Source organism: Pseudopipra pipra, chromosome 9 (genome assembly GCF_036250125.1).
Source record: "Pseudopipra pipra isolate bDixPip1 chromosome 9, bDixPip1.hap1, whole genome shotgun sequence".
Lineage (NCBI taxonomy): Eukaryota > Metazoa > Chordata > Aves > Passeriformes > Pipridae > Pseudopipra > Pseudopipra pipra.
The window spans coordinates 11,797,479-11,823,072 of record NC_087557.1 but is presented as its reverse complement, the minus strand read 5'-3'; the positions used below and the strand labels follow the sequence as shown (position 1 = coordinate 11,823,072).

The window sequence follows — 25,594 nt, the reverse complement described above, 5'->3', positions numbered from 1 at the left end:
ATAGCTTCATAAGTTATCGAAATGTCTGCTTGCTAATTTTGTGTGCAGAGAGGATGACACAGTTTTGCCAAAAAGCTGCATTGAAATTATTTTATTTCAGAGGCTAAAGACACCAACACAGACACTTTCTTCCTGCTCTCTGATAGCAGTCACGTGCCTAAAGATGAAGTCTTTTATTACTGCCATAATCACTCACTTCTGTTATTAGACTAATTCAGCAGACCCTGAATTCACTTGGGTGAAAAGAGTCTTTATAGCTAAGAAATACATTCTACCCTGTGTATTTTGGTTCCCATGTGCCATGTGAACTGTGTTAAAGAGTTTTCTCTGCTGTTTCTATTTTTTCATTTCTCCCATTACGTTACTTAAAAGAAACATCAAACATTATATATGAGTGTCACAATATAGAGAACAAGTAGGTGGAATCCTCTGGAATATGTCTCAGAACAAGACATAAACAAGAGAACATGAGATATTACTTACTCTTTTTCCTGGTGGACCAGGTGGGCCAGCTTCACCTGAAGGACCTGGTGGACCCTGCCAAAGAAAATTATAAGCTCAGTGGTAATAAGGGATGAAGTTCTTATCTTTATTAAATGCAGCAGACATCTGCCATATGTCAGCCCTTTTTAGTGGGCAGAAAATAAATACCATAAACACACACACACACAGAAGTATTAAACAAACCCTTACTTAGGGTGGTCTTTTGACATTTTTAACATCTTTTGTTACTGTACAAAATGCAATCATTATTTTTTTTGCTCTTCCTGTTTGCAACGAAATGTTGCAGACCAGAAAGTAGCTGCACAGAACTAACACACGGTCTGAGCCAAGTGCCAAGCTCCACTAACAAGTTTATTGCTTTCTGAGGTGCTGAAAGTGTTACTTTTGCTAAAATTTTTCACTAACATCTGTGAGTTAGACATGGGTGGCTTTCTCTTGAAAAATTTTACTGTAAAGTAAGACATACAGATACTACCTGAAGTTTGCAGGTAGTCCCCAGCTCATAACCCCCAGTCATCCAACCATATATTCAATGCACTAGCATTTTTTATTTTCAAACTGTACTGCATGGAATAATTGTCTGATAATCAGAACTTTCGGAGGCAGAGAGAGACTTTCCAAAATGGAAACCCTATCTCTTTGCAATAAAAAAAAAAAACAAACTAATAATATTTTATATGGGAATCTACAGAAAGAGAAGAGCTTTGAGGCTTAATATGGGTATTGCTAGATACTGCTTAAGATCTTTGCTTAATTTCATCATATCAGCTAATGAAGATTATTTGACTGCAGCATTCCTTTCTTATGCTCAGAGTTGCTCTATTTTTAGTGTTCTTCAGTAGCTCCAGCACAAATTCTTAACACATCATTTATTCCTGCTTCAAAAAGAAATTGAGCTCTTGCTCAGCTGTGTTACTATAACATGGGCAGTTCTCTCTCTACAAGGAAATAGTTATTTTTCAGTATAACAAAAGAAGCATCCACTTTGAAAATGTTTTCAGGAGTGTGAATCTATAGAAACCACTGATTTGGCAAAAGATACTTTCTTAGTGTCGGAGAGAATATGCAGGTGACATAAAATGACGGAAACAACTCACAGGTTGACCAGGATCACCATCTTCACCCTTCTCTCCACCAACACCATCCTGACCCTACAGGATTCATAGGAAAATAAGCAAAATTAAAAATTCAGCTAATTTAAGTCACTTAGTTTCATATATGAATATAAGAGCACTATTTCTCTACAGAGCATTTTCCTGAGGACGCTAGTTTTCAAAACTTTTTAAAGATTTCTAAACGTTTTTAAGCCTTAAGAAATATGTGAACAGAGAAGCAGTGGATTTTACAGTCCAGAAGTCATCTCCAGACAAGAAAGAGTCAGGATCAACTAGAATTTAATGCAAACCAAGACTAGGACCTAAAACTGTTTTTAAGGTATACTTACAGCTGGACCAGGTTCCCCAGGGGGACCAGGGTCTCCAGGAAAACCAACTGGGCCCTAGATAAATCAAGAAAAAACCCAAGGGAAGTGTCATCCATTAACAAGTAGGCAGCACTCATCAAAATATTTTATGAAACATATAATGATTTTAGTGCAATTGTAGAAAATTATATACAGTTCTGTATGTAGCACAACTTCAGTAAAGCTTCACAGTGTGTTGTGTTAAAATTATTAAGCTCACTTACTGGGTTACCCTTAGGCCCATCATCACCTGGAGGTCCTTTAGCACCTGGTGGTCCAGCTGCTCCGGGTGGACCAGCTTCACCTTTTTCTCCTCTTTCACCTTTTGGACCCTGTAGAAAACATGAACACAAAAAACGTCATCGGGAAACTGAATGGTTTAAAAAAAAACGATCACAATGGCAAAACTGTTTTTCAGAGCGGGGCAATGTTACTCCTCCATAAACACTGGCATGTGAATAGGAAAATAGAACCTCAGCCTCAGACTGGAAAACCTGTAAATCTCAGGTCATGTGCCAACTTCTGCACCCAGTTTGGATCAATGAACTGTTTTCAGAGAGAAAAACATGCAAGCTTAAGTTAATACTTTTGGAAATAAAAATAAGTACTCTTTTAGGAGGATTTCAGCTTCATCCTCTAGCTGTGTCTATTATTATATGGAAACAAATTGCATTTAAAGGTGTAAGTTCTTTCACTGAAAATTCAAAGAAATCATATACAAATACACAAGTAATCTGATTAAATGCTTTCTAAAGTAAGCTCCACCAGATACCTTAGTTCACCATAATAAAGGCTAATGATAATACAAATAAAAGTACTCACAGATGTTCCGGATTCTCCAGGAGGTCCAGGATTACCAGCTTCTCCAGGTTCACCCTGTGTGTGAGGATAAATTTATAAGTCATTAGGGAAAATATTTCTATGAATTTATTTCTGTTATTGCATATTCTTCTCGTGCTTATTCACGTAAACAGCTTACAAGAACTGTTTTTTATTGGGTCTACCTAAAGGGGTTGAGTAATGTATATGGCTTTGCAGAACTGGAGTCTAAAATTTGAGATAATATATCAAATTAATATTTTTGTGAGCCAGGAGACTAACCTGCCCTTTGGGCTTTAGAAGATCTTCTCCTTTATTATCCCATACACTGCAAATTTCCTGTTTGTCGTCTTTCTTTCTAGTCACAGAAAAGCCAAATAAGTGTATCGACTGTGTATTTTTGTTCTTTAGAATAATTTTGTTTTCTAGAAGATAAATTTTGCCTGGAAGCAAGTTTCTACAAATAACAGAATAATAACTGGAAATGAATGTAAATGGAGTGAAGTGATTATTGCTATAGGTACTGTTAGAATAAAAAAATTGTATAAAGAAAACCATAAGGATAAAACAATACCATAGCAGTTAGTAAAACTTTATCCACAGGCTACAGAGGTCTACACTATGTATTTACCAGCGATGGAAATTATTCAGTAAAGCAGATGGCTTTGAGGATGACACCATAGGAAGAAAATTTGTTCAAGTCAAAGATTATGCCCTATAAGTGAACATTTAAGATAATTCAATCTGTTTCTGAGCTCATATACAGTATAAGCTCAAAGACTGCCTTTTCAATTGTTCGTTTTAAAGTTTAGTTATGACTGATTATTTTCTAGTTCAGTGGGCTGATAAATAAACTTTTTTTAGAAAACTATTCCTACAGTAGAATATTTAGTTATTAGCATCACAGACACACAAATATGTGAAAGGATAACAGAATATGCTTTGTGATTGTCATGGAGTACTGAGGTAAGAACTGTATACTCTTATTCCAAAGGATTTTTCAATCTAACTTCTAATGGGGGGATTTTCCCCCTCATATATATTCTTTTTTCAAACCAAATGAACTTTGACAATAATTAAGCCTATGGACAAGAGTAGTTTACTGCTGAAAATGTATTTTACCCAATCTGCTCTACTGACCTCACAGATTTGGAATAAATTTGTGTATCCCTCATAGCCCATGTGACCTACACGCCCCTCTTCATTCTATGACAATTCAATTAATACATCATGCGTGGCTGTCATTTCTGTGTGGGCAGTATAAAGCTACAAATCATAAAATACAAATTTTAAACAAATGGTGTAGATACTGAACTTTTTTTCAGAGAAGCTAATAGCAGCACAATGACCTCACTGGGACCAGAATTTGGCCCAATGTAAATATTACATTAGATTAGTGGAAAAAGATTTGAGTACCCAACTGAATTCCAGACTAGGTTAATTAACAGACAACCAAAATTTTAGGAGCAATATTAAAATGCCCTTTAGAAAGGACACTTTTAAAGGGTGAATGTGCCTTTAGAAACTGTGGTATGTTTTATTAGATGAACTTGAATTTGTAGTAATGTTAAAAATTAATGATCCCTTTTAGTAGTTAATATTCATTTGCTTCTATGATACAGCATTCGTTATTAAAAAAAAATAACCCTAGTGGATACTTCAGGGCAATAAGCATTAATTATGTTTTCTAGGAAAATCCATAATCTTCATTTCCTTATCCTCTGCACAGGGTCTACTGAATCTGCAGCATCATTAGTGTTGGGGTTTGTCCATGCCTCCTATCAATTGTATGAGATTTATGCAGCAATGCAGAATGAAGCCTGGAGTTAACAAAAATATCGATGTTATTCAAGTTAATAGACATACTATATATAACAGAGTCCACTATATAGATCCTTTTAACAGCTGTTCCCACTGCAGGACTCACTAAAGGAGTAACATAAGAGCACTAGTTGTGCCAAGCCTTTCCTGACAAGCACTTGTGCCAGAGTAATCCCCTTGTAAGCTGCTCAGAGAGTGAGCTCTTTTTCTGCCTTTCTGCCAAATGATATTGTAATTTATGATGATCCACATTTGATTTATAATACAATTCTTACCCTTCCCATTGACAAACACATCTTCATTTTATGATTATCATGCAACAATGGGCTTTTTCTGACATATTGACCTATCCTTGGGGGCACCAGGGGATCTTGGGGTGCCTGCTGTAGCACACATGTGGAAATGGGCAGGTGCAGACAGCTCTGTGAACTTTGTGCATAGTAACTCCCCCAAAAGCAGCAGTGTGGAAGGCAGTGAAATTGGAAGGGCTAGAAAATGTCAAGATGTTCCCCTTAAAGGGCATCTGTGAAAAATGAGACCAGTTAAAGTTTCATCTCACATTAATATTCCTACATCATTGCTCTACAAAAAAATGCGACTCCTCCTTGTATGCAGTCCTTGTTTTATCTGACAGTGATTTTTATATTTCAAGTATTAGGTAGTATGAAATTTTGTATTTGGTTTAGACAGCTGTTAAGGGAGTAAAAGAGTGTTTTGAGAGAGAAGACTGTAGCTGGTATATATTTACAGAGAGCATACTTACAGCTACTAAGAACAGTGCAATCTATAGCTATTGTTGACCCTTGTCTTTCTTTTTATTTTTGGTAACAATGGTATTAATTCAGAATCTGATACACATTCTCCACGGAAAACATTTCATGTTCTTTTGGGAAATACATTTTATTATCTAATAATAGATGTATTTCAGCTCTGGAAATATTTTTTTTCTTTTGTTACCAGGTCAGATCTTTTAAAAGTTAGTGTGGTCTTTCTCAGGCAAAGCCTTCCTCTGACAGAATTTCAACAAGCAAAGACAGACATCCTGAACTACAAAGCATCATGTCATTTCACAGACATGTTTAATTCTGAAAACCTCCTTGGATTAAGCAAGCAGAATGGTTTCTATCAAGCTAGGTAAAGTAGTTTAAAAGTTCTTAGTTTTCCTTATGACCAGTTCTAGAGAACTGTCCATACAAAGCACAGAGATAGTGGGATGGAAGGCTGCCACCTTTTGGTTAAATTCTGGGGCATGGTGATTTATTTTCTGAGAGGCAATTTTGCAACTGACTGGGTTGTGAAAAGGATTCAGTTACAGTTTTGCTCCTTTTTGCCATTCTCACAAAACAGGAAAAAAAAGAAAGAGAAAAACTGTGATTCTAGAAGACAATCCCTTTTCCCATAGGTATGTATATGTGACTGTGTTACATATAAAATGGCTATGTGGAGAACTAAGTTTAATTGAGAGAGAAATTCTAAAGCTGTGCTGTGTTTTTTGGGAGGGCTCATATTTACAAGCATTTATAAGTTGGAGAGATGGAGAAGGATGAGAAAAAATCACAGCCAGCAAGTCATGTAAAGTTATTAAAAGCAATTTGTTATTAAAAGTAATTTGTTATTAAAGGTAATTTGTTAGGACAGATATTCAGGTAGCATAAACTGTCATAAATCCATCTTGATTAAGTATCTTAGCAATGTCTGCACATATGTGTGTGGAAAAACTATGCACACATAAAGAGGTCTGTGAAAACTTATCAGGCATGTTTTTAAACTTAGAGCCGGAATACTCAATTGATTTTGTCCTCTCACTGCCATCTGTAGCATAAATCAATGATTAAGCATGTAAACTATTGATTTCACTTGTTTACTGTATTGGACTCCTTATTAGTGTATTACTTTAAAAAGTATCTTAGAATAATATAATAGGAAGGAATAGTGATTTTCTAACATAAGACTTTTTCGTACAGGCAACCAGATCTGAACTCAGAGAGGCTCCAGAAAGAATGCTTAGGTTCTGCAGACATTCAGTTTGTATTGCTCTCTAACTCTGACAGTTTACAACATGCTGTGGAAGAGAGAAAGGGTGGAAGAATGGCACAGTATTCAGTGCAGTTATCACAAATTAATCTAAATTAGAAAGGCAAATTTATTTATTAGGTTTTGTGGAAGAGAAGTGTGAGGTTAACGTTACTTGTTCTGTTTCCCCTCTGCTGTACATTCTTATGTTATGTAAAACGTCTACAGCACAGTTTTGAGAAGTCATGAGCAACTCCCTGGGTATTTAGAATATCTGCCTGTTAGGCCTTTGACATCAAATTAGAGATAAAGATGTGTTGGTACATCTTGGTTTTATGCTTTTTCTTATTAAAAGCACAACAAAGAGAATATTCTTTGTGTGGAAGATGGTTCTAGTTGAGTGTAAGTCTCAAGACCTCTGGACCGCTCCGTGGAGGTTCCAGGCATTAATAATGCAAGGCTACATGCACATTTGTAGTGCTGAGGTCTTTGAACATTTAGGCCCTTGTGTGTAGAGCAGAAGAAACAAGAAGTTAGTTAAAAATGCATGGCACTAAGTGTGACAAAAATTGTTTATCATTTGCCAGAAGATAAGGAGGCTTTGAAACCCTGGTATTAATGACAAAATATCTCCTGGTCTAACCATTCAAATATGAATATGAGGAAACCTAATTCACTCTGCAACACTGACAGAGATGACGCCAAAATGTTTTTTCGGCACTCTACAATCACTGCATTGAATTATCTGTTGTACGATATGTCTTTCCTGATAGGGGTGGAGAGGCCAAAGCATGCTGACATAATAAGAAAAACGTTGGGGAAAATATGTGTGGGAAGAAAAGGAAAAAAGAAAATGCATGTTTTGTTTAAAAGCGTGAACTGTCCTCCCACTGTGGGAACTCCTCCTGACAAAACAACTCTTGATCATTTGTAAGCTTGCAAAACTTATTAAATGGAACTGAAATGAAGATGGAAGATATCCTAACAAGGGAAAAAAAATCTGGCATGTACTAAAACTTGAGAAGGAGGGAGGAGAGTAATTAGAATAAATAAAAACTTCCACAATAACACGCTTGGAAGCTTCTCTGTGTGACTGCAGAGTATATGGGAAAGAAGCAAGAGGAAATAAAAAATGACAACCAAGTGATAAACAGTCTGAATTTCATGTTCTTGAATTAAATTTCGTGGGCTGATCATCACACATAGGGATTCTAAATCACATATATGAGTCACTGGGAGAAACAAAGGACTAAGGAGTTCAATATAAGTCAATGTTTTTACAAAATGACTGAAAGATAATTTGATCACGAAACAGTAAAAATTAAAGAGGTGACTGAAACCAATAGCAAAATTCCTATTGAGTTCAATGGGCCACCATATTATATAAGGTGGGTTTTTTTAAAGCAGTGAATATAACTTGGTGCTACCCTGGATGTTCTCATAATTAACGTTTTTCTCAGTACCCTAGTGGAAACAGGGAAATTTTTTCTTCCCATAGTGCCCATTACTTTCTGTATTCCACTGACATACAGAGTCTCTTTTTCCAGTAACTTTTTTTTCTACCAACTCTTACACTGTGTCACGTTTTTGCTACTCTTCTCAGAGAGAAACAAAATCCTGCATCTTTTCATGAGGCCAAGATCTTTTTTAAAATAGGCTGAATGAACAATGTCACAAACTTTGGACATTAGAGGGAATATCCTTGTTAATAATGCAGTCAAGCAGGAGGGCATCATGTTTTGTATGTCTTCTGTATGTGCAACTTTGGGGAAAAGAGATTGAAGACACAAGGATGACGTTTCCCCCAAGAGGTGAGTTGATGCTCAGAGCACTTCCTAAAAAAGAAGGGCTTCAGTGAAGCTCTGTCAGTTTGACTCATGACATCTGCATGGGCTCAGTACCCTGTGGTCTCAAAAGACAAAGGAGGGAGACAAAGTAGGATATTTTTCCATCAAGCCATATATTATATAGCATTATTGCAGTACACTCTTCACCACATCCCAGAGCATTGGTAAATGATTTATTTGATAGGCATATAGGAAAAAACCATGAAATATCTGAAGATTCTATTAAACTAATAGTTTGGTCATACTGCTAAGAAGTGGTTGATTCCCTTTGACAAACCAAACACATAACCAACATTTTATGGTAGATGTCAAGAATACTGAAGAGCATCATAAGAAAGATGTTTTGTTGTCACAGGCGAACAAGAAGCTTGGGAGGTACTGTAAGATGAACTGGAGATTTTTATTTTTTTACTAGTCATACAAATGATCCTGGGAAAGTAATGGCAAATTCCTAGTCTTATAAAAAGAAAGAATACCTACAAGCTCTATGAAGTAGAGTAACATGCTTTTGAACAGTGATCAAGAAGAGAATCATGAAAAATATAAGTGATTTTGATTGACATGGTACTTCAGTAATTTTTTGTAAATTCATAGATCTAATGGGATTTGTACCTAAAGGTACAATACTGGTCCATTGTGCCAAAGAAAATATGTGGATAAAGGGTGAAGAAGTTAAGACTTCTAAAGTGCTGAAGTTCAGTAACAGTGTATGAGGAAGATGAGAGAAAAGGTACCTGTGCATTTTTTTATCTCATGGGACAGGAAGAAAAAGAGAAATCTTGCTTTGTGTTCTGAAAATTTAACAATATGGTGAGCTTTCTGAAAAACTACCAATACTGACATACCTAGAGATGTCTTTTCTAGGATTTGTTGACATCAGTGTTTCTTTCAATACATATGATACCCTGTAGTAAATAATTAAATACTCAAGAGAAATTTACATAGTTTCTCAAGAAACTATTTATAAAGTGGCATAGAATACATTTCTATTTTGTTTCCTCCACCCTATGTTCCACTGAGAATCTTTCCAATTCCAAAGTTCAAGAAAAAAATTCATATTAAATCTGTAACATCACAGCAAAAGGCTTTTAGGCTTACATGAGTGATGTGGCTGAGGTCATGTAGCTTAATAAACATAAACAGGCATTTCAAGAGACTCTCTTTTGAAATTTTTGCTTGTTCAGCACTACATAATAGTTTACTCTGTTGCTTCAAAGAAATCACAGGAAAAAAAAAAGCCCTTATATCTATGCATAGGTCATCTTTCCTTTAAGTAAAAGGAAGATATATCTAGCATGTTCTTTGGGTAAGATATGAAATTTAAACAAAACAAACCAACCCACTCCATATACTAGTAGGAAATTTTCTGAATAGAGAACTGAAAATAGCAATGAAAATAATTTTGATGAATGAATGTCATATAGCATCAGTCTTAAGTCAGGTTTTCAACTAACACAAACAATCCTCAAACCTTTGACTTATTGGAACTGTATCTATCTGTATGAGGAGCAGACATATGGATGCTGAAAGTCTGCTTCACTTCACAGATATATTTACCACTAATACATTAGATAATACTGTATATTTTTATTGTTCCAGATAGAGGGCTATGTCATATTTGATGATACACCAGTATAAAATGGAAAGCATTTGAGGCCAATAATGTTACTGAAAGCATCATATGTAGTTAAGGAAATAACCTCGCTTTATTATTTTGCCTGAAAACTACATTTTGTGCTTCAAAGTTCTTTCCTCTGATTGTTAAATAATTTTGTGATGTAAAACTTGAAATGAAAAGACCAACTGTGTTAAGTCAACAATTAGGAGTATAGCTAGATCACTATTAATAATTATTAGGTAAAGGATATTTGGGAATTGTTATATATCTATATATCTCCACAGAAGAATAAAAATGTACATTCATATTCCTATTCCAATGTTTTCTCTTTCTAGGGGGTTATTATTAACACTCACCTTTTCACCAACGCCTCCAACAGAGCCGATTGAGCCTGGGGGACCTTGAGGACCCTACAGTGATTAAAGATATTTGTTATACCAAATATAGTTATCCCAAATAGACTGCTTATTACTGAATTACAAAGATAAAAAAATAGGTAAATTCTTACATCAGCTCCATTAGGACCCTGGGGACCTCTTGGACCTGGAGGACCAGGTGGCCCCTGTATCAAAGAGACAATTTGATATCACAGTATCATAAAACAGTCATAAAGAATAAGTTCAGTAGGGATTTTTTACCAATGAAAAATAATATACTCAATCTGTAGAGGGCTTTTAATCTTTGCAGTGCTACAGAAATGGCAGGGCCAGGTTGCTGCCCATTGGATGAGCTCACAAGGTGACAGGGGATCCAGGCTATGTTACACAGTACCTGAGCTGGAAATGATCTGATGCTTGGTTTCCTGCATTGTACTTTCCCTGCAGGTTACCTGCATGCCCACCCCACTGTGCAAAGACCCTGGACTAGCTCATACGTGTGGTAAAGCCTTGTGACAGTACTGCACCATCGTGCCCACAGATGGGCATTAATGAAGCATCCAGACTTGGCATGGGGTGCTGGAGGCCAATCTATACTGTCGAGAGCTTGCCTTTCTGTCAGGAACAGCCCAGAAGGCATTCTGTCAACAGTACAAACAGTTGGAAAATGCATCACCCAGAGAAAACAAACAGAGCCAAACAGTGTTTACCATCTTCTAGCCTGCAATTACCTGAAGCTAACATACAATGTCCTGAATTTCAGAAAAGCAGCTCCAGACACTCTGGTGCAGTGATATCTACTTTTTCTTTCCTGAAGCTGATTGCCACTCTCCTGTCTCAGGCACTCACAGCATCTGCTTTATTATCTATTTTTCAGAGTATTTTCTTAAGTTACTTAAATCTTGATATTAAAGATGAGGAGATAGATGTGAGAAAGCAAAGTAAATCCCAGAGGCACTTTGTTACACAAAATGTTTCATACTCAGTCACTAAATTCAGGAGTAACAAATTGTGAGCTATACAGAATAGATAATAATATATGGGGGATATTTATGTCCTCTAGAGTGACTAGTGGGGAAAAAGTCTTACCATTGGGCCCACATCACCATTTTCACCTTTTTCACCTGGTGGGCCAGGCAGACCCTAAAACACATAGAGGAGAATACTATTAGTAGGGTACCTGGAATGATGAGTTATGAATCAATATGAAACAATATAAATGAGGTCTACATGTGCAAATTGTGACCTTGGGAGGGGGCAGGGTGGTGGAACAAGAAAAGAAGACCAATTTACATTAAAGAAAAGAAGGGTTTTTTTATATTACATTATAGGTATATGTAGTCCTAGGTTGCTTAAACTTGGTGAAGCAGAAAATTTTTTGGGAAAAAAAATGCACACAGAAATGCTAGGGTGGATGACTTTAAAAACACTGTCATCATTATCCAGAGCCCAGGTGCAGGTTTGGATAATTTAACTTATGCTATGATACATATATATGTAAAGAAAACATGATCAGTGCAGCACAATGAAGTGGTATGCAAAGATGTCTAAACTACCTGAGTACTGGAAGTTGCATAACTGCTTTAATAAGGTGTCCAGTGGAGGTGATAAATCCTGCTGAGAGGCATTGCATTGGGTTACACAAACATACCCTTAGAAGAAAACTGTCCAAGTTCGTCTACTAACAAACATCAAGAGAAGGAAACTGCAGCTGATACTAATATTGATATCTAGCTAGAAGAACTATCACAACTGAGCTGGGCATTCCCAAATGTAGGGTCAGGTACAGGTTATCAGCTACAGGTATAGGTACAGGTTAAGATTCGGCTTAGTGAAAGAGATGAGTCAGTTCATATGTGGTGGATAGAAAGGAGATGTACTGTTTGAATATATTCAAACACTATTGTCATACTTTTTAAAAGAGAGTATATAGGATTCACGTTAAAGCTTAATGCATGGTTTAGAAATAGTTAGTGTTCTCTGCTCTAATGTTAATTAAATGGATATGAATCTAAGGTCCTAAATCTCTTGTTCTTTGTCTCATTGTATTTAGGCAAATTAAATTTTTGAAAAAGCACATTTTTCAACTGTAATTCTCTGGACGCAGCAGTGAGAAGCCTACATTTTACTGTATGCTTGCTTTGTGGTTTTTGACTCATAAAATATCAATTTTAAGAGGAAGAAATGTGAATCTGTAGGAACCTGCCTGCGATGGCTGCAGTATATAAGCATTATGGAGTTCTGCTTATCTTTCAGGACACATGTAGTGTCTGTAATGGTATCACTGAGAAACACACTGTGTTGCCAAAACCTATTGTGAAAATACTGTACGTGACTAGGACATGTTGAATCCCCTTCAGGTTGCATCTTTTCTTTAAAGTGTGTATCTCCAGTATAAAGAAGTGCACTTGTTAAAAGAGAAATTGTTTGACTCTGTCAATCAATGAATTACTGAATGAAATTCTAAAGCCTGTGTTAGCCAGTGGTTCAGTTTCAGAGCATCCTACAAATCTCCTGCAGCATTAAATCTGCATAAACTCTATGAATATGGGATCTTTCTGGTTTTAATAGAGGACCATAGCCATTCAGCTTCTGACACAGAAATTGGGGTTTGTATAGGTGGAGGGTAAAATAATAAAGGAATTTACCTGTAAGCCAATAGGGCCTGGAGGGCCGGGGAAGCCTCGAGGACCTTCATCACCTTTTTGCCCAAACATCCCTTGCTGACCTCTTGGGCCTGGCTCTCCATCACCTCCCTAAACATTGTGGAAACAATAAAAAGCAAAAATACCACAGGTTTGATAATAAACAGAAAAAGCTCCATGGAAATGACAGGAAAACACCTACAGTAGGGCTCAGACTCATGCCATATGTCTTTACAAATGCATGTACACCATCCTGATTGGATGAAATCTGTTACACAAATAGAATACCAGCACATGCTCTGGTTTAATGTAGGTCAATTAATACTGCATGTCTTATGAAAATTTTCCCTGAATCCTCTTCTCTTTCACATCTGCATAAACATTCTAGCTGTTGAATACCTACGTATTAGTAAATATGAGTAGCATATAGTTCTACCAATCTTCAGGGTAAAAGAATTCAAAGCCTTCTAAATAAAAATAAAAATCAATCCACCTGATATCAGGTGGATTTTAAAAAGAGATACTCTCTTTTAACTGCATCTGGTACTGAGCTGTCAATACATACCACCAAGCAAGTTCACTGAAAGGATGGGCCCCATTCACTATTTACGGTATTTAATTTTTAATGATTCTGTCAAATTACTGCCCTGCTGTAAATCTGCAGTACACCACCACCAACCATGCAGGTTTGTTTACAATTAAGAACTGCATGTAAGTGGACAATGACAGAACTGTTAGTGGCCATTTGAAATACATTCCTGAGCAGGGAGCATGTAGTTCAAAGAACTTCTAAGTATCAGATAAGTTACACAAGGTTGAGGTTTGCTCTGAATAAGCCACTTACAGCTATACCCGGGGCACCAACAGGACCCTGGAGACCCGGTGGACCCGGAGGACCCTGCAACAGACAAACATCAAAAGGACAAGTTAGTGATTCTGACATCTGGAATGAGATTAAAAGCAAATACAGAGATGAGAGAAAACCCTGCTTACATGATCATGGTCTATTAAGCATTTCTACATTTCTTCATAGAGAATGTAGATTATTCACAAGTCTTTTGCATTCAGTACAAATAATCACTATTTGTTTATTTCTCAAAAACTCAGATTGGCATATCTAGAGGAGACAATACTGTCATTTGTTGGAAGCGCATTTTTAACGTTTCAGAATGGATTCCCATGCAAACATGAATTAAAATGAAAACTACTTCTTTCACAATTAAAAATATCAACACTTTCAATGAGATTTATGGAGGAAAACCTTCAACCTTTAAATCATCATCTAAAAATGTATCTTTAATTGGAACTCTTATTATTTGGATTAGTTTTTATGAAACTGCAAATAATTGTTACAATAACACAAAGCTTATTTTGACCTCGAGGAGATACAAAAAACTGTAAGTTCTTGCTGAGCACTGGGAGTCACATTCTCTTTGATATTAAGTCTTTTTTCAACAGAATGGCAAAAGAAAAGTCTCTGAGAGGAAGAACTTAATTTTTTTCAGTGTCCTTGCAGAATAATAACTTTTTAAGTTATATTGCACATAATTTAGAAGTTGGTCATATAGATGTGATGTAACAAAGCTATCTAACAGAGTACAGGAATCTCAAATACTAGTTTATGATGGGGTTAAAATTATGTGGGAGTTTGAATCTTGTTTTTGCAACACTAGAGGAACTAGACTGATAAAGAGTGAAGCCAAGAAAGCATAAAAACACCTGGCATTGACTAATTCTAGTCTATATCAGATGGAAAGTTTTCTACGGCTTCTAGGCTGCAAATTTTATTTTAAAGTAGAATAATGCTTGGATTTAAAGGCCTCAGTAGGGCTAAAATTAGATTACTGTGCCCTTTATAGGAAGATTAGGAAAAGGGACTTCTGAAATCTATTTCTTTCATTGGGTTCTGTGTATACTTTAGAGTATCTTACAGTCAAGTTATATATTTCTCTTATAATTTTCTTTTTGTCACATACCTGATGGCAATACATGAAGCAAAGCTCTACGGTGATATATCTAAATGAAAGGAATGCTCCACTTGACTGAGGAGGGATACCATGAGAAAGGGAATTGGCATGCATGGACTTTTTAAAAAATCCCATTGAAATGGACTGTTTTACACTCTGAGGGATGCTTCAGCATGCTCCTTCATTTTATAGGCCCTGGATTGAGACCTACACATTTTTAAACTCATTTAAAAACCCCTTTTGATATAAAGCACTGTTGGAAGGTACTTTGCAATTGATTAATGAGAAGTTATTTGGACACATGACCAGACTTTCTTCCCATGGCTATGGAGGGGAAATGGAGCTCTGGAGAAAGACTCAGAATTATGAGAGAATCTTCAGTTAATAATGGCAGCTGTGGCAGCTGTGGAAGTTTTGAAGTTCAAAAGAGGACACATCAACAACAAAATTGTGCTGTCCCTAGCTAGGATATGGATAATAGTATTTTTTGTTAGGCACAGTATATTTAAAGCCCCAAACATAAATCCTTGTTAGTTTCAATGGGGAATGGAAGACGTTTCCAGCTTTTCTTAAAGAGGAATGAGGAATCAGTTCTTTGATCAGGATCCTTGCTGTGATCAGGCTCTAAATGCCCACCAAGGCTTTTGTGGGTGGTTAGGTATTGTGAATATCTATTCTTCATGTCCTGTGATTTCAGAACTGGGTACTTCTTTAGAACCTTTCAGAGGTGACCAAAAAGGCCTCTCCTCCCTGCCCCTATATACATCTGTCAGCATGTTGAAAGGAAAGCAGATTTAAAATAAACACATTCTGAAACTGTCAGATCTGAATGACTGCAGTTGAGGGCAAATAGATTCAATACATGTCTCTTCAGCTGGGGTAGCATTCACTTAACTAAGCAGGCCTGAACACTGAATCCTGTATTTCGAGGAAAATGGATAATATTCTCAAATGCCTTAAACCTTGAAACCTAGAGTACAGAATACGTTCTCAAATGATAATGCTGCAAACACTTTATTTGTAAAGCAGGTCTGCTGGAACATGCCCAAATACATTAGTACTCACTAAGGGAACTGTGGTCACAGTCTAACGCTCAGCTATGCTAAAATGATGGGAAATAGAGAAGTGCAGCATGTGTGTTTTTCTGAATTTCTCTGATGCAGAAGCTTCTCTAATGAAGAGGCAGGTCAAAGGGAAAAACAGGATATGCATATGATCACAGGCAAAGCCTGAAGTGGAACTGGATGGGGGTTGGAACTAGCTGATCTTAAGTTCCTTTCCAAACCAAGCCTGACCTGCCTCATGTGCTTCCTCTTCCCTTTCCTTTAAAAGCCAGATTCTTCTGTGTACACAGGGCCTGTTCTGTTCTGGACCTCTTTAGGTGGACAAAGCTGCATATATCTCTACGTATCCCACAGCTGGTTTACAACAGCAAACAGATTAAAATTTATTTTCGGGTACCTGGGAACAAGTTCATAGTTTTAAAACTGACTTTTAAAAATGTTTTAATTTCATGACTTAATTTTACAAAGTTAACCAAAGCACTCAGGGAAGTTATGCAGGAGTAATTTTAGTTTGAAGCAGAATTTGTTTACAACTTGATTACACGTATGTTTCTTGGGAAAGCAGGTGCTTATAATAGAAGTGCTCTTTTATCCATTTGTATAATACTACATTTCTGATGTTAACAGGGCATTAAAATAATTTATTATAACACTTTTGATTTAATCTATAAAAATAAGATTGTGAAAAGAATGTGTTTTCTACACTGGAAACTGCAGAAGTCTTTCTCACATAAATTATTGAGAAGGACAAGCTTATCTTTAAAAACAAGAACAACAAAACACCAAAAAAACAAACAAACAAAAACCCAACCCAACTCAAATCAAAACAAAAAAAGCCCCAAACAAAACAAAACAAAAACCTTGTCATTTTTTCCCACATTTTATTGTGACAATTTCTTCCTTGAAATTATCATAAAGCTATGATTTGCTTGAATGTGTATATATCCTCCTATAACACATCATCTGATAATATCTAAGCCATAAATTTGGTGTAATTTTTAAAAGCAATCCTCTCTTAAGAAGGCTCTGTAAATGGTTAATTGCAAAAAGCACACAGTGTTTTCAAGATAAATATGCTTAGCTATGAACCCTATGTTGAGTTCTGAGCTTCGCTCACTGTGAATATTACTGAAATATAACAATAAAAGGAACCTTTCTGCCCTTACATCTCATTTTTTTTCTTAAGGGAAATTATTTGAATAAAGTGCCAGTTTATCTTGTAATTGAACACAAGTGAAAACCTACCTTTTTTAATTTTTGGGAAAGAAACCACAATCAAACAGAAACAAACAAATGCTAGTTTTATTCTCTCTAGCTTCAAATTTCACAGCAAAAAATGCTTAATTTTATATTTCTAGCCTCAATCAAAAAGTACTTGAACTTCACAATTAAGTTTTGAAGACAGAAAAAGTCAAATTAGAATAGTAGAAGCCCGATTAGTCCTAGGTTAACTAATAGGCCTAATGATAATATATGAAAGCTTGTATAAGCCATTTCATCTTAGGTCTTTCACTGTTCTGAAATGTTGCCATTATTTAATTGTGCTCTCCAAGATTTAGATATTCTTTCAAAATTTCAAAATTTTAAAACAATATCAGTAGATTCCTCTACTGAGTCTTCATAGTTTTCCTCGTTATGGCTCAGAAGATGAAGCTGGATATGTTCACACAATCCAGTCAGTGAAATTAACTTCCTCACAGTAAGGGAGTGCATGTGAATTCTTGGTCTCTCCCAGTTCAAATGCAGAATTATTTCAATGATACAGGAAGGGTGCTTAGGAGTGTAGTGTACCTTTCTATTTTTTAATGATTCTGTGAGCTCTAGGAATATGAACAATACTAAATATATATGCATGGCTCTATAAGTACAAACCTCTAGTGTTGCAGTAAATCAACATCATTTTGAAGAACCATTTTAGAAGTGTGTCTTTTTTCTGCTCATTTATGTAGCAAGGCTACCTGCAGACTTCATGCATGAATACTTTTTATTCATAAAGATGTAATGGACAAAGGATTTTGCTACTCACGTTTTCTCCTTTGTCGCCTTTACTACCTTTCTGACCTGGTTCACCAATTTCACCCTGTAATTGAAAGTTAAAAGTTAAAATTGTTTTAAATGGTTTCCTTCACACTTAGCTGAAGTCAATATCACGGTATTTTTAAATGTTCCTTTTGATATGATTATTTTATGTTTTATGCTGCTGCTTCGAGTGAATGCCTAAAGGGAGCAATTCTGCAATGATCAATAGTATGTCATATTAATCCAGATATTGATTGCTGTATTGCAAAGGGCAACAAGACCTGGCTTTGAAGTATAGTGCAACTGAGCTCTAAATAAGGGAAATTGTGTTCCTCTTGTCACCTTCAATATGAACTTATAATGAAAGTACCCTGATTTACAGACTCATCTAACTGTATGTGACCGAACAACTGCTTCTCAATGTAGGGCAGCATTTTAATACTTCAGAATTATTCTAATCACCAAGAAACTGTATTAGAAAATAATGGGGTTTTTATACAATAATAAAAGACAAACTAAACCACAGAAAATACTCTCTGTGGGATAAATAACACTCATGCTTCACAGAAATTAATGTCAAAATGTTTACCTTTACTCTATGCTAACTAACAGGGCAATGCTGGACCAAGCAAACATGCAAGATGATCCTGAAAGGTGCTGTGTCCTAAATTCTGCTAGAAGTCAACCGAATATCTCTGCTGTGAACGTAATTATTTTGACACCCTCAACCTATCAACAGTGGTTCTGAATTCCTATATATTACTGAGAACATTTCACCTCACTCATTCAGCAAACCAAGTTTTCTAAAATAGGCAAAAATCAATTTTGGCATCATATGCCTTGATTTATTTTGCCATACTTTCATCCTTGCTTCTTTGCCAGGATAAATGTTATTCTACTAGTTCTTGAACACAAATCCCAATGTCCCATGGCATCTGTCCCTCAGACATTTGATTATAGAAGAGTTTTTTTAAGTTTTTTTACAGTAAATAGAGGAAGTTTGGGGGAGGCAGGGGTAAGTGTTGTTCGTTTGCTGCCATATTTATTGTGAGAAAAGCTACAAACAGAGAAATGTACTGACAGATCTTCTCACTGATGCACTAATACCAATTATAATGATTCACCTTGTCACCATCTTCTCCAGGAGAACCACTAGGACCAGCAGGACCAGGAAGTCCTACAGGACCCTGTATTCCATCACGTCCAGCTGGACCTTGAGGACCTTTTTCACCCTGGTTGCCAAGAAAAGGAAGCAATCCACATAATCACAGGAGACTAACGAAAATTTCAGTACAAGGAGTCACATTACCAATACAAAATTTAAAAAAACAGAGCCCCCACCTCTCGAAAAAAAGAAAAACAACCAAACAAAACAGTAGAAAGGAAACTCTCAAGGGAAGAGAATATATCAGAGAATAATAATAATGGAAGCTGATGTCAAATACACTTGTACTCTAATGCAGAGTGGCTGGGTACAAAGTTTTAATGAAAGACTAATTTAACAAAATTTTTTATTATATTCACACCATGCTGTGACAATAACAGGTTTAACTTTTCTTGGTGTTAGAGGGTAGGACAATGAATGTTTTACTGTTTCCTTTATTGTAAATCTAAAAGGAGTAGGTTGGGTATTCTGAGACTATATATTTAATAGGCAAATATTAGAGTGGGACAAAGTAACCTTCTGGAATGAAAAGTCTGTGCCATGACAGTTTTCTGGGACTGTGATTACTTACGGGAGCACCCTTCTCCCCTGCGGGGCCTGGGGGACCCTGAGGTCCAGGACGACCTGGAAGACCAATTGGGCCAGCAGTGCCCGCTGCTCCACGTTCCCCTGGAGAACCCTGGAAAGAAAAACAAAGTATAAGGGAATTCTGATATAACCCAGATAACTGTTGGTTGTTTTCATGACTGAGGCAAACAGAGAAAATGCCTGTTTCTCGGTGAGATTGCAGCTGGTAGAAGGTACACATGCAGCATGAGTGCAAGTAAAGGAAAAGACTGAAAGAACTAACCTGAAGTTCATACTCAATACAGTTCGTACAAAACTAGTTTATTAATTTTTTTTGTAAAATCATTTCCTGTGTTTGTTCATCATAATAATAGTGTGCTTGAAAACAGCTGTTTTCAAGAACTTATTTCTCTCTATTTTCAAAATGGATTAACATGCTACTTTGATGAAAGACTATTCACCTATCAAAATACAGAACTAACTCTCACCACAACCCAAAGTTTTAGTCAAGTTTTGTGCTGTACGTTGCTGTGATGATCAGTATGTTTCTGCATTTGAAGTCACCTGTGTAAAAATCTATTCAAGTATAATGACTAATCTAGTGTGTCATACAGAGGAGGCTTTTATGCACAGGTATCTTTACATAAGCACAAAAAAGTTAAAAATCTAATATTGTAAATTAAAGGTGAAAAGACAGGCACTATATTTTGAAAACCACTAAAATTGAACCTTTCTTTTCTGTCTCAAATTATTTACAATTTTTGCATCAATAGAGTGCTGTTAAAGGTGCTCCCCAACTTTTCAGCTTTACACCTTCAAAATAGTTTGTAATATTTTAAAGTTACGATTCATAATTTACTTTTCCACAGATATCCTAGAATTGGGATACATCGTGGAATAGATACGTAATAGGTGGTGTAGTCTGAGGCTCTGAATAGCCTTTATTTTCACGTCTAAGCAAGGTCAAATTTGCTGGCCCTTGGACATTGGAATTTTAAGATGCTTTCACCTCTGAGAGCCTGTTTTTTTGCTTTTACTCATGACATACTTTTCTGAACTGACCTTGTTAGCATAACTAGTACTAATTCCATAATAAGGTGCTTGTCCCTCCCGATAATTGTGTCAGAAAGAATAATGAATGATTTCTCAAAATATTTTCGTGAATTATCTCAGTAAGATCTAAATTTGTGTGAGTGTTCAAATAAAGTATTTGTATGGGAATCATAGATGACTTTATCCTTCCAGGTGTTGGGGTTTTTTAAGTCTGGGTGAATGCCTAAGTTTCAGTCCTATTTCTGTTATTTTAGTTCCTAAGGCTTCAGTGAATTCAACAAGAAAAAGTCACCACCCTGCAGCCATTCTACCATGGTCTCTGATCTTGTCAGCTCTCATAAACTAAACAATTTTAGGTCATCTCATCAGTAGAATGCAAGAATAGAGATGAATAAAACCCAAATAACTCAAAGATCCTTCCTATGTCAGACAGCAGACACTAACAGTAGCCATAATTTCTAGTAGCTCTTTTTACTCAGCCAACTTTTTACATTTATCTTTGCATTTCACCAGGGTATGAACATGGACTAAACCTTCTGTTTTCAAGGAACCTCTCCCTTCTCTGTGAGAATGGTCTCTGATCAAAGCAGAACACATTAAATCATAGTCACAACTCAGAAAAGCATTTAGGCAGCTTCTTAAGTCTGTTCTCTCTTTCTATGTTTGTTATCTTTTTTTGGTCACTCTGTCCCACTATGAAACAACCTCCTTATATTATGAGACTATTTGTTAACCTGTGGCCTTGCAGTGGTATTCACATCCTGGAACCTTTCTATTAATTCATGGGTTTTTTTAAAAAAACTTCTCTACAGAATGGAAGTGTCATGTTTTGTCATGTAATACTCTTACACAGGCTATAAACTCATTATCAATCTTGGTTTTATCTCACTTTCTGTGACAAAATATGTACCTATAGCTATTGTAGCCATTGCATAGTAGTGGCAATACTTTTTACTAATGGTTAACAAAATGCTCAACAAGTGAGGGTCCCCATGACTGCAAAATGTTATCAGAGGGATGAAAACAGCTCTAGATAGCTCAGTACCAATAATTGGGTAGCCTACAGCTGGCTTATTCTGAGTCTAATTTGAGCATCCTATTCCTAAATGAGCAAATGAAAAATGACTGCTTGACATTCCAAAGAGCTTTCTCTCATCAGCATTCAGCATCCCACACAGTAGTATGAGAAGGGAGGAAAACAAACAGAAGACAAAGATAGCAGATAAAAGAGAGCTGTTAAAAAACCTCAAACAAAACCACCATGACAACAAAAAAACCTCAACCACAAAACCAGCCACAAAACCTCCACAAAAAGAACCCAAAAAACCAAACATGAACCCCTTACCAAACCAACAGAAAAGCCCCCTTGCTCTGAAGTGCATTCATGCATCTCTTTCTTTTGTCCAAATCCCTCTAAACACAGTATAATTGGCACGCACAGTATTTGGAGCAGTCATTTGTTTGGTATGCTTGCAGATGTATCTGCTAGCCAAATAAACGTTATAATTGACTATATATGCTAGTTGAAAGCAATTGGTATTGGCAGAGAATCGGAGGAAAGTCATCCAGTGGCATGAATTCTCTTCCTATTATAAATGGCAAATGAAGACTCCACTATAATTACACTTCTGGGTGTACCCGCTGTTGGCTAAAAATAGATGGGAAAATATTTTAGGATTATTTGATGCTCATGGTCTGCTCTGACCTACTGTGAAAATGAAGCAAGCTATTGTGGTTTAATTCTGGTCCTTGAAGATGCACAGAAACCCAGTATTAAGGGCACCTCTACAACTTTTTTTCACTAAAAAACTGTTTCAAGATAAAAAGTTAGTAATTAAAGATGAAATGGATAAAAATCCCTCTGAGGACTCCTGGAGTACTTTCAGGGAGGCTTGGTGCTTGTTTGCACCTCAAGTGGCCTGCTTGTACTACAGTGAACTCAAAGCATTTAAAAAAAAATTAAACTGCCCCTTAAACTCTCTTTCCACTCTTGCTACCACTACATTTATTTCTTAAATATTGGAAAAACCATATGCAAAAATTTCTTAGCCTCCCAAGTGTTTCTTTCTATGACTGTTTACCTTAGCAGAAAGTGTGGCCCCAACAGGAATGGATTTCTACACTGAAGCCCTTGGTATTGTGCTCCTGACACTCATATTCTTTATGTTTCTGCACTATAATTCATAGCAATTCTAGTCTGGCAGTGAACTCCCATTAGCTGGGGAGCATTAATAGGAATTCCTGGATTTTCTCTATCAATTTAGTTTCACATGAAAGTAATACTATTCATGAGCTCTGAGAGAGCTCCATGATGTGAACCAAAAGATAGTAAATGGGGATAATTGAGATATCCTCCTTAAAAAGTGTTTTCAACTAAAACACTAACTTATACACACCCTATGGGAATTAGAAAAACATGGATCATCTGAATTTAAATTCAAACACGTGTATTTCAGAATACAGACAACTATCACTAAATAAGATATGTGCTTTTGCCTCACAACCTTATGTATGTGTCTTTATGAGGAACTATGACAGGAGTGGCACTGCTACTGTGTGGACATCCTGTCTGGCAAAGTGGGGTGTGTTAAATGTCAGGTATGTTTGTGCTGTCTGGTTTGTGCATGCTCAGAAGAGTTCTGGTTCATTGCACCTGAACTAACTATCTGCTTGAGAGTTCAGTCCAGCCTTAGAGGCTCCTCTAACAAAGAATCAAGCTATGACCTTTAGATTGAAGAGATTATTCTGGTCTGTGCTTTCTTGATTTTGATTCACCTTTTCTTTTAACATTTCAGGTTCTTCAGATGGGTAAGGTGATATCCCTTTTGACTCTCCCTACCAGTTTCTATTCTGTTTCATTCCATTCCCAGCTACCTTGTTTCAGTGCCTTTTGGGAATATATTTGTACTTCACAGTTTTAACAACTAATTCACAAATTCAAGTTCTCGTTTTAAAGAATAGATGCTAAAAGGCATTAAGAATTCAATAACCAATTTTAAGAATTCAAGTACCAAGTATTACTTGTACTACTAATACTCTTTGAGGTTTTTTTATCCTTGTCTAGTGCATTTTAATCTCAATATGAATTGCTGGAACATAAGAGAGCTTCATTGTTGAAATACACAGAATTTCAGCTCCTCCATTATTTTTTTTGTCTAACAAGAATAGCTACGCTGATTGATATTTTTTTTTCCTTTACTTCAATTGCACTAAATGAAATAAATAAGTTGTCAACAGTCAAAATTGACACACTTCAAATTTGGGAATAACTGTACCGTGTTTTGAATACCAGTGCATCCTTGTAGAACTTCCTTGCATAAAAAATTACTACAGAGAATAGGTAAATTTAAGCATATTCTACTGTTGAGCTTAAAATGTTGAGAAGGAGTTGCTGTATGAAATAATTTTGCTCAGTTGTACAAAGGGAATACAGTAGTATTGGGTTTGTGTGGCACAGTTTTGGTAGCAGGGTGCTGCAGGGGTGACTTCTGTGAGAAGATGCCAGACCCTTCCCCTGTGTCCGACAGAGGCAATGCCTGCCAGCTCCAAGATGGACCAGCTGCAGGCCATGGCTGAGTCCCTCAGTGATAGTGGTAGTGCCTCTGGAATAATGTATTTAAAATGCAGGGAAAAAATGTAGAATAGAAACTGCAACTGGAGAGAGGAGTGAAGATATGTGAAAGAAACATCTCTGCAGACTGTGAGGTCATGTAGAAGAAGGGGAAGTAGGTGCTCCAGTCACGAGAGCAGAGATTCCCCTGCAGCCTGTGGTGCAGACTATGGCGGGGCAGCTGTGCCCCCCCCAGCCCATGGAGGACACTCACACCAGAGCAGGTGGATGCCAGAAGGAGGCAGTGACCCCATGGAGAGCCCAGGCTGGAGCAGGCTCCTGGCAGGACCTGTGGGCCATGGAGAGAGGAGTCCATGCCGGAGCAGGTTTGCTGGGAGGACTTGTGACCCCACAGGTGACCCACACTGGAGCAGCCTGTTCTTGAAGGACTGCACCCCGTGGAAGGGACACATGGTGGAGTAGTTCATGAAGAACTGCAGCCCATGTGAAGGTCTCATGCTGGAGAAGTTCATGGAGAACTGTCTCCCATGGGAGGGACCCCACACTAGAAAAGGCGAAGAGTGTGAGGAGTCCTTCCTGTGAGGAGGAAGGAGTGGCAAAGGACAGTGTGTGATGAACTGACAGCAACCCCCATTTCCCATCCCCCTGCACTGCTTGGAGCAGAATAAAGCAAAAATGAGGAGTTAAGTTCAGCCTGGGAAGAAGAGAGGGGCAGGGAGAAGGTGTTCTAAGATTTAGTTTTTATTTTGCATTATCTATCCTACTCTGATTTAATTGAAAATAAATTAAACTCATTTTCCCCATTTTAAATCTATTTTACCCATGGTGGTAACTAGTGAGTGATCTCCCTGTCCAGATCTTGATTCACAAGCCTTTCAGTGTATTTCTTCTTCTCCTGCCCATCTGAGGAGGGGAATGATAGAGCAGTTTGACATCCAGCCAAAGTGAACCCACCGCAACAGCATGGGTCCATCATTCACTATCCATAGATTTTTCCAGTATGGAAAACTTCTCTCATCTCAAAACTACTTTGTGTAAGTGGCAAGTATTGAGCAGCAAGTAAATCTATCTACTGGTAGCAG

General features: G+C 36.9%; 1 protein-coding gene and 1 long non-coding RNA gene across 3 annotated transcripts in view; one reads left to right on the top strand and one right to left on the bottom strand.

The window, feature by feature from the left end:
- COL11A1 (collagen type XI alpha 1 chain) overlaps positions 1-25,594 on the bottom strand; it is a 133,627-nt gene that overhangs the window by 19,569 nt on the left and 88,464 nt on the right. For both annotated transcript variants that reach the window (XM_064664571.1, XM_064664572.1), the window contains 13 exons: positions 19,893-20,000; positions 19,281-19,388; positions 18,164-18,217; positions 13,951-14,004; positions 13,110-13,217; positions 11,551-11,604; positions 10,593-10,646; positions 10,441-10,494; positions 2,789-2,842; positions 2,191-2,298; positions 1,949-2,002; positions 1,602-1,655; positions 484-537 (listed from right to left, as the gene is read on the bottom strand). In XM_064664571.1, coding sequence (XP_064520641.1) covers positions 484-537; positions 1,602-1,655; positions 1,949-2,002; positions 2,191-2,298; positions 2,789-2,842; positions 10,441-10,494; positions 10,593-10,646; positions 11,551-11,604; positions 13,110-13,217; positions 13,951-14,004; positions 18,164-18,217; positions 19,281-19,388; positions 19,893-20,000 — 918 coding nt within the window. The remainder of the gene's footprint in view (positions 1-483; positions 538-1,601; positions 1,656-1,948; positions 2,003-2,190; positions 2,299-2,788; positions 2,843-10,440; positions 10,495-10,592; positions 10,647-11,550; positions 11,605-13,109; positions 13,218-13,950; positions 14,005-18,163; positions 18,218-19,280; positions 19,389-19,892; positions 20,001-25,594) is intronic.
- On the top strand, positions 2,292-24,202 carry LOC135418853 (uncharacterized). The gene is made up of 2 exons (XR_010432701.1): positions 2,292-6,008; positions 19,301-24,202. It is a non-coding gene; the product is annotated as an uncharacterized LOC135418853 (long non-coding RNA).